This window comes from Doryrhamphus excisus, linkage group LG22, assembly GCF_037039965.1.
Source record: "Doryrhamphus excisus strain RoL-2023G ecotype Guam linkage group LG22, RoL_Dexc_Guam_v1.1, whole genome shotgun sequence".
NCBI classification, from domain to species: domain Eukaryota; kingdom Metazoa; phylum Chordata; class Actinopteri; order Syngnathiformes; family Syngnathidae; genus Doryrhamphus; species Doryrhamphus excisus.
In genome coordinates, this window is record NC_136378.1 from 2,974,737 (window position 1) to 2,984,762 (window position 10,026).

Genomic DNA, 10,026 nt, shown 5'->3' on the forward strand with positions numbered 1-10,026 from the left:
TGCTTTCTTAATATAGTTTAAGTATTTTTTTTCCTTTTTTTTTCTTTTTAATTTTATTTTTGTCACGTACCAAAGTACGAGATGATATGATACATCTAAATGTAGATGAGAATGAGGACAACCTGTAATCTTACATCGTAACTGTTACATTTGTTCACCTCCTGCTTTCCTAATATAGTTTAAGTATTTTTTTTCCTTTTTTTTTCTTTTTTAATTTCATTTTTGTCACGTACCAAAGTACGAGGTGATATGACCATGCAAAAAGTAGTATGTGTGTGTGTGTGTGTTAAATATATATTTGTTCACTTCCTGCTTTCCTAATATAGTTAAAGTATTTTTTTTCATTTTTTTTCTTTTTTAATTTTATTTTTGTCACGTACCGAAGTACAAGATGATATGATACGTCTAAATGTAGACAAAAATGAGGACAGCCTGTATTCTGTACATAGTAACTGTTACATTTGTTCACTTCCTGCTTTCCTAATATACTTTAAGTATTTTTTTTCATTTTTTTTTTTCTTTTTTAATTTTATTTTTGTCATGTACCGAAGTACGAGGTGTTATGACCATACAAAAAGTAGTATGTGTGTGTTAAATGTGTGGCCCCCCGGACAATTTTGTTAAGTAATTTTGTTATGGTAATATGGAAATTAGTGACAATTCCTCCATTGGGTCTGCAGTGCTCGGTGACCTGTGGTAACGGGACCCAGCAGAGGCAGGCAGTGTGCCACACCCGAGACAACACCATCGGCCTGTGTCTGGACAGCAAGCCCGACACCATCAGAGTGTGTCGCCTGGACCCGTGCGCTAGTGAGTATAGCGAGGATCAGCACATTGGTTCTGGACTTGAGTTTATTTTAACCGTGCGTTCTCTTCCACAGAGGGCTCATCGGACCTGAACAAGAACGGCAACATCCTGATCCAGTGGCTGTCCCGCCCCAGCCCCAACTACCACAAGAGCTCCTCACGTAAAACCTCCCTCTATAGCTCCCAGCCGGGCCTCCACGGCGGCAGCCGCAGCTGCATGTCTATCTTCTGCTGGGCCCTGCCCGTTTCTGTCCTCCTCTGTCAGCAGGGTCGCCCCCGCCTGGCCCCCTGATCCGCACCCCTCCCCTACGTCCTGTGCCTGTGCCCGCATCCAAGAGCGAGCGGCAAAGCTTTTTGCTTCTCTTTTCGGGGGAAGAAGAGGGGTGGGACGATGTTGTCTCTCTCTCTCTCTCTTGCTCTCTCTCGCTCTCACCATGTCCGAGACGGTTCTGACTCGGGGGGAGGTCTCTGGCTCCTGTGTGTGCTAGCTGGGTTCTCTGGTTCTTGCTCTGTCTCTCTTGCTATCTCTCTCCTGTGTGGAGCATCGTTGTTGTAACCGCTGGCCAGTCGAAAAAAAAAAAAACTCTAAAAAGATCAACAAAAAAAAAAAAAATTGATACAGGAAGCGGCAAAGCAAAACGGTTGCGGCGGGCACCTCAAAAAGAGAGCGTGCGTGCGTTCGGGGGTTGGGCGCCTGTATTTGGTGACCGTGTTTTTACGCGAGCTCCGTGTTGTCATGGTGGGTTACCACGACAGAGATGCAGTCGTGCTCGTTCCTTTTTTTTTTTTATGGCGCACTGTCATTGTTGAGAAGAAACAGGTGTAAACATTAACAGAAAACATATATAAATATCTATATATATATGAAAAAAAATATGTTTTTGAAAAGTATACAAAAGCTTTATTGTGAATGTGATCTCGTCACAATGAGGACATCTTTGCTAAAAAAAAAATTAAAAAAAAAAAAAAAAAAGAGCTCATCTCACATCCTGGTTCCATTTAGGGATGAGAATGGCGTCTCATTCCACGGTTCCATTCTCAAAATTAACAGGAACTCAGCACAGGGACAGGAAGTGACATACATTTTTTTTTTTTTTTTTTTTTTTTTTTTAGGGATAGGGAACTCTGAGGTGAATAGCCTTAAAAGCAAGCAAAGGCTATAATGATGAAGAAAAAAAAAAAAAAAAAAAACAGGGTAGTCTGAACCACTTGTGGTTGCTTCCCATTCCACTTCTTCATCAGCCATCCTCTCTTTGACTGTTATACTAAAAGTTCAATAAATGCAGCTTATTTGTGCTTTTGCGGACTTTAAACAAATACATATATATAAATATATTTGTATTTATATAAATCTATATACGTATAAATCGAAATCTCTATGAATAACAATAATATGAATAATGTTTTACCTTGAATAAGCTGTAGCTTATTTGCCTAAAACCTTCGGACTGCTATTGATCGCTCAGATCCCGACTGTTATGTGTATTTATTTTTTTTTATGATTATTGTTGATTTTTACATGAATTGGGAATAATATTTCATAAAGGTAAGGAGTTATATAGGAATGGGGGTGGTTTGATGTATATTATGCAGGACTTGGTCAGTTAGTTGCCTCTCCATTTTGCTTTTTTTTTTTAGTTTTCATAAATTGTTGATTTTTTTATTTTTTTAATTTTTTTTAAGGCTCGAATCACGTTGTCATTCACATTTCCATCCTTGGCTTTTAGTATGTCACGCGCAAAAAAGTATGAGTGTGTGTGTGTGTGTGGATGCTGAGGTGAGTAGTAATACTCACAAGTGTGTGTATTTGGGCTTCTCACACTGCGATCAGCTACAAAAATACCTCATAAAGCTATGATTTTTTTATGATTATTGTTGATTTTTACATGAATTGGGAATAATATTTCATAAAGGTAAGGAGTTATATAAGGAATTATGGAATTTTGCTTTTTTTAGTTTATTTTCATAAATTGTTTATTTTTTATTTTATTTATTTTTTATAAAAAAAAAATAATTTAAAAAAGTTTATTTATTTTATTTTTTCTTTAAGGTTCAAATCACGTTTATCATTCACATTTCCATCCTTGGCTTTTAGTATGTCACGCGCAAAAAAGTATGAGTATGAGTGTGTGTGTGTGGATGCTGAGGTGAGTAGTAATACTCACAAGTGTGTGTATTTGGGCTTCTCACACTGCGATCAGCTACAAAAATACCTCATAAAGCTATGATTTTTTTATGATTATTGTTGATTTTTACATGAATTGGGAATAATATTTCATAAAGGTAAGGAGTTATATAAGGAATTAAGGAATTTTGCTTTTTTTAGTTTATTTTCATAAATTGTTTATTTTTTTATTTTATTTTCTTTTAATAATTTTTTTTTTTAATTTAAAAAAGTTTATTTTGTTTATTTATTTAATTTTTTTTTAAGGCTCAAATCACGTTTATCATTCACATTTCCATCCTTGGCTTTTAGTATGTCACGCGCAAAAAAGTATGAGTGTGTGTGTGTGGATGCTGAGGTGAGTAGTAATACTCACAAGTGTGTGTATTTGGGCTTCTCACACTGCGATCAGCTACAAAAATACCTCATAAAGCTATGATTTTTTTATGATTATTGTTGATTTTTACATGAGTTGGGAATAATATTTCATAAAGGTAAGGAGTTATATAAGGAATTAAGGAATTTTGCTTTTTTTAGTTTATTTTCATAAATTGTTTATTTTTTTATTTTATTTTCTTTTAATAAATTTTTTTTTTTTTAATTTAAAAAAGTTTATTTTGTTTATTTATTTTATTTTTTCTTTAAGGCTCAAATCACGTTTGTCATTCACATTTCCACCCTTGGCTTTTAGTATGTCACGCGCAAAAGATTATGAGTGTATGTGTGTGTGGATGCTGAGGTGAGTAGTAATACTCACAAGTGTGTGTATTTGGGCTTCTCACACTGCGATCAGCTACAAAAATACCTCATAAAGCTATGATTTTTTTGAGAGTGACCAGTCGGGTCTCATGTTATTATTATTATTATTTTTTTTTTTTTTTTTTCCTTCTTTGGGATGAACATTAACCACATGAAACAATGCCTTATCTTGGATTGAATGTAACGGCATTTATCTGTGAAAAGAGATGGCTTTACTCATTCAAAAGTTTTTTCACTTGGAATAGAGGCAGCTTCAAACCAACTTTAAACTCACACCCGCCAACCGTCAAACCTACCAAGGAGATGTCGGACACCAACGTCTGACTACAGGGAAGGGTTTACAAAGGGCCTAGGGTATTATTGACACGTACAAAAAAAAAAAAACCACACAAAACACTTCAGAATTGTCATTTGTATCGTGATCACATATTTCTGTTGTGACGATGTAGCCAGCTATCCAAGGTTTCCTTCTGCCGGAGTCGGATCCAGCAGCGCGATACTGTATATAACAATTGGTGTTGACTGTATTTAATAATGTTCATGACTGTTATCTTCTATAATATTCTATACTATGGGTAACTGTTTTGTGGCTTCACCGGCCTGCTGCGTGGGTGTGGGTGTGGGTGTGGGGGGGGTGGGGTGGCTAACGTTTTGGTTTGAACGTTGAAGAAACATTCAGATGGACTAATGTGCACTGCGTCTATATGCACTTTGATTTATCAGGGAAATTTTATTAATGTTTTGTAAATGTTTCATATGACACTTAACCGTGCCATTGCAGTTTTTACATCATCATCATGGAGATCGTTGATTGATTCATTTTGACAGCAAATATCATTTATGTACTACTGCTTTATTTTATTTTTTTTTTTTTATTTTTCAATCAATAACAAATATTGGTTGATATCAAAGTATTGAAGTGTTTTACCAAAGTGACTGTGAACTTGTAACTTTCGATACAGTTGAATTATTTTTCTTAAGAAAAGAATATATCTAAATATTAAGCAGGGGCGGCGTACATCTCATTGTTTAAGTTCCTGTCATTCTCCAACAGCAAAGTTGTATCAATAAAAATGTTTTAAAAAGTGTCCCGTTTCTATGGCCAGGGGTCTAAAACTCAATTTACTTGGGGGGGGGGCGGGGGCACTGGAGCTAGGGTCTGGGCGAGATTGGGACGGATCAGGTTTTCCCCCCAAAAAAACAAAAAAAAAACGCATTTATTAAAAACAGAAAAATTAATAAACTTTGCTTTGGTTTTGATTTTCTACAAGAAAAGCTCTGATAAAACATTCCACTGTTCTCAAATATCTTACTTTTTATTTTTCTGCACAAAATAAGATGAAAAATAAATAAATCAAGAATAAAGAATATCAATCAATCATAATAAATAATTATAATAATAATAATAAAACGGCAAATAATAAAAACTTAAGAAACCACATATAGTTGGTGGGTAGACAAATTATTTTTTTCAGATTAAAATGAACAAAGCATTATTAGAGCCCTGTAGACATGACAAAACACGACTATAGTCACATTTATACTTTTTTTATTTACAACATATTGCGCAACTGCAGGGTCTTGAGACACATGCTAACTCGCAAACTAGAGAGCTAGCCACCCAAAACGGTAGCCTTCAAGTTATTTCCTTTCAACTTAAATAGCCAAAAACTTACCACTTCCACACGGATAGGGAGGATAACTATTAACAGTTATTTAACCTTTAACATGAACATTAATCAAACGTAATAATTTTTTCTGGGTACATGATACCATACAGCATCCATTGAGGCGGGGGCCTCAAAGTAGTGTCCTGCGGGCCACATTTGGCCCGCGGGCCGCGTGTTTGAGACCACTGGTTTTTCTTTTTCTCAACTGGTTGAATTTAAAAGGTTAAAAAAGGCAAAAAAGTGATGTTTATTTGGAGGTCAAAAGTTGTTTCTGTTTCTATTCTTTTCCTCCCTGTGTCCTTTGCTAATGGCCTGGCTTTCATTACTACTTTGCACAATGTGGAACTACACACACACACACACACACACACAAAGGCAATCAAATACATGAACTTCTTCCTATATAGTTTCAGATCTTCTGTTTTTTTCTCTTTCACAGGCCGCCGTTGTCATGGAGACCGCTCCGTGTTCTGTCGTATGGAGGTGTTGAAGCGCTACTGCTCGCTACCAGACTTTCAGCGTCTGTGCTGCAAGACCTGCAGCAACGTGACGGTCACGGAGTCTCAAGGAAACTTCACATCCACCCCCGTCGCTTCCACCCCGAGCGCCGTCACGGCACGTCCGCCCACCACCTTCCGCACCTCGATCCAGCCCACCACAGCCACTCCAGATGTTGACGCCAACTCCTGGACCGTGACTCATCCTCCCACGTTCATTACTACAAGCCGTCATTCCACTTTCGCTTCACTTGGAACCACAGAAATAAGCACCGCCCACCCAAAAGCGGCGACCGCATCGTCCGTTATCCCGGTCACATCACTTCCCACCGTCTTTCCACGGACTACTCAGAAAACCCTTACTGTGCCGACTCCAGGAACGACGGGTTATCCGACCACGACTGTCTCTCCCACACAAGTCACTCCGACCAACACCGATGGTATCAACACCGCACTACCACCCAACCCCAAAAAGAACATCACACCAAAAAATACCCCAAAAGTGACTCTACCAAAAAAGAATACAAACAAAAAAGCCACACCGAAGTTTGATCCCAAAAAGAACACTTCACCAAAAAACAGTACATTCACCAACAAAAAGACTACACCGGGAAACACAACACCCAAAAAGACTACACCAGTCAAAACATGGCCTAAAAAGACGACACCAGTCAAAACAACACCTAAAAAGACTATCCCAGGAAACACAACTCCAAAAAAGACAACAGTCAAAACAACACCTAAAAAGATTGTCCCAGGAAACACAACTCCAAAAAAGACAACACCGGTCAAAACAACACCTAAAAAGACTATCCAAAGAAAAACAACTCCAAAAAAGACACCAGTCAAAACAACACCCAAAAAGAGTTCCACTGGAAACACAACTCCAAAAAAGACAACACCGGTCAAAACAACACCCGAAAACTCTTCCCCAGGAAACACAACACCCAAAAATATAAAACCGACAAAGACCGCTCCGAAAAAGATTATGCCGGCGCACACACCACCCAAAAAGGTCATAAACGCATCTCCCAAAAAGTCTTCTCCATTTAGGACCCCTGCTGAGAAGAAAAAAACTCCCGAAAATAAAACCCCAACAAAGACCTTACCCCCGAAAAACTCAAAAACCACAACGCAAACCCAACGAAAAACCAACCTGAAAAAGAACTCCAAAGATACCCCAAGTCTTCAAACCGAAGTGAATCCAAATAAAACTGCAACATCTTCCTGGACCACTCCGTTCACCAGCCCAAAACCGTCATCCACGACGTCGTCTACAGCCGCAAGCCTGCCTGTACCCGACTCAACAATCAACACCACTGATACCAATAAAAACTCAACAATCACACATGAAGATCTCTTAGGAACCGCGACTCAGATTAACGTCCAAGTCGTCACGATGCCGAGTGGAAGTCCACCGATCACGGATATCACAATGAGCAACAGCGGGTACGTCACCGCTAGCAAGACAACCGACGCCATCACGGTGTCCTTTGGCGGAGCGGATGCGGCAAGTGACACCGCGGTCCTCGATGATGCGATACCAACCATTGACAGCCAAGATGTGACACATCTGACCTCTTGGTTGGACTTTTCCGAGTTCATCCCGATGACTTTCGCTGTCACTTCCACGATTCCGGCGTCCTCACAACCGAACCCGGTGACCCGTACGGTTTCCACGGTAAGACCTCAGCAAGGGCAAAAAGACAACAATGATATTGACGCCCTGGAAAACCGAATCATCGGTACGGACAGTGACATTTCTCAGAACAACCTGATCCCGAAGCGACGCATCAACCTCCGGGAAAAGACCAGGAATAAACGAATTCAGGAGCTTCTGGAGGAGAAGCGGAATCTTCTCGTCAGGATGAAGAGAGGCCATGCAGAACGATAGATTTCTCAGTTCTCTTATAGAGACGACCGTTTTTACAGACTTCTGTAACCCCCCCCCGTTTAATGCCTTCTATCAGGGATTTAGCAACAAACTGATTATTGATTATTGATCATCCATTTTAGCAACCAAGCGACAACAACAAGTAGCTTTAGCAACAATATCGAAACTAGCACTTTACACAAACAAACTTCCTCGAAGGTGATAGCGATACAAAGATGGCTCCAAACGGAACGGCTGAAAACGGAAGATATTTCGAATACGAAAAAGATTAATCGAATACCAAAAAAGATGTCAATTAATTGAATCATTGATTAATTAATTCATTCATTCATTTTCTACCGCTTATCCCAGCTGACTTCAGATGAGAGGCGGGGTACACCCTGGACTGGTGGCCAGCCAATCACAGGGCACATATAGACAAACAACCATTCACACTCACATTCATACCTATGGACAATTTGGAGTCGCTAATTAACCTAGCATGTTTTTGGAATGTGGGAGGAAACCGGAGTACCTGGACATGCAAACTCCACACAGAGATGGCCGAGGGTGGGGAAAGACAAAAAGAAGCCAAAAAGTTACCACTTCCACACAAAATAGGAGGAGAACTCATTCATTTTCTACCACTTATCCTCACAAGGGTCGCGGGGGATGCTGGAGCCTATAGACACATATAGTAGGCACATATAGACAAACAACCATTCACACTCACATTCATACCTATGGACAATTTGGAGTCGCTAATTAACCTAGCATGTTTTTGGAATGTGGGAGGAAACCGGAGTACCCAGAGGAAACCCACCCATGCACGGGGAGAACATGCAAACTCCACACAGAGATGGCCGAGGGTGGGGAAAGACAAAATAAGAAGCCAAAAAGTTACCACTTCCACACAAAATAGGAGAACTCATTCATTCCTTCATTTTCTACCGCTTATCCTCACGAGGGTCGCTGGGAATGCTGGAGCCTATCTTAGCTGTCTTCAGGCGAGAGGCGCGGTACACCCTGGACTGGTGGCCAACCAATCACAGGGCACATATAGACAAACAACCATTCACACTCACATTCATACCTATGGACAATTTGGAGTCGCTAATTAACCTAGCATGTTTTTGGAATGTGGGAGTAAACCGGAGTACCCGGAGAAAACCCACGCATGCACGGGGAGAACATGCAAACGCCAAGGGTGGAATTGAACCCTGGTCTCCTAGCTGTGAGGTCTGCGCGCTAACCACTCGACCACCGTGTTGCCCCCTATTTTGATATAATAGATATATTAATACCTCATGGTACCACCAATGCTGCACAAAAACTCAATTCAGATTTACGCAACTGAGGTTCAAGTCCGAGGAAGTGAAGACATGGATTCTGGTTAAGGGACGGGGAGATTCTCAGTCATCCAAGTCATGCTAAAAAATTAAGTCAAGTCAATTGGACTCATTTTACCTTGAATCCAAAAGGCTGTGGAGTTCCGATCGTCATAGGATGCCCTGGTGGGTGTGTCCACTGGGGATGGTCGCCATGGCGTGGTGTTATGGTGGTCGGTGTCTCCCGTGCATGGTGGTCCCCTAGAATGGGGGGGTAGATGTGTTAGTGACCACCCAGGTATGCATGCATACGTAAAACTAAGCTATTGTTTGAAAAACAAAACTCTTTCAAGGGGTAAAAGTATATTTTTGGCATGATTTCTTTTTTTTTTATTATTTTTAATCTTTTGTCAGTCAACAAAGGTGCTTTATGTACAGAAAAAAAAGAAATAATATAACATTTTATTTTTAAAAAGGCTGCTTTACGGTAGCTTTGTCTGCATTTCTGCTTTTTGAATTATTCATTCATTCCTAACTGGAAACAACGTAGCTGTACAATATCTGTACATATAAGAAAGAACTTAATTTTTAATATTTATTAAAGTTGAATTGCCTGTGGTATTTTGCAATGTATCAATGTGGAGTTGTTGTTGTTGCGGTGAAAAAAAGGTAAGACGCTCACTCGTCAGTCTTCATCAAATATGGGTTATATCGGCGACTAGAACTTCCAGAATCTGCACCTATTCCAGCTGTATTTCCTTGGATTTCTAAAACGATTGTAGCTTTGATTGTAGCTTACAGGCAGGAAGTGATACAGCTAATCACGTTCAGCGTGGAAAATTCAATGTTTAATGTTTACAGTAAGTCAATCCTAGCAAGAAAACACAAGTCTAAGCTAAAAGCTAACCAGTCTTTGTTGTTTCTTGTT

The 10,026-nt window shown here is 39.6% G+C and overlaps 1 protein-coding gene across 2 annotated transcripts in view; it reads left to right on the top strand.

Annotated features, from left to right (window-relative positions):
- The window catches only part of LOC131110214 (A disintegrin and metalloproteinase with thrombospondin motifs 2), a 122,541-nt gene extending 112,825 nt beyond the window's left edge, over window positions 1-9,716 (top strand). For both annotated transcript variants that reach the window (XM_058063074.2, XM_058063075.2), the window contains 3 exons: window positions 681-810; window positions 882-968; window positions 5,840-9,716. In XM_058063074.2, coding sequence (XP_057919057.2) covers window positions 681-810; window positions 882-968; window positions 5,840-7,791 — 2,169 coding nt within the window. In that variant the 3' untranslated portion in view covers window positions 7,792-9,716. The remainder of the gene's footprint in view (window positions 1-680; window positions 811-881; window positions 969-5,839) is intronic.
- Window positions 9,717-10,026: the final 310 nt, after the last annotated feature.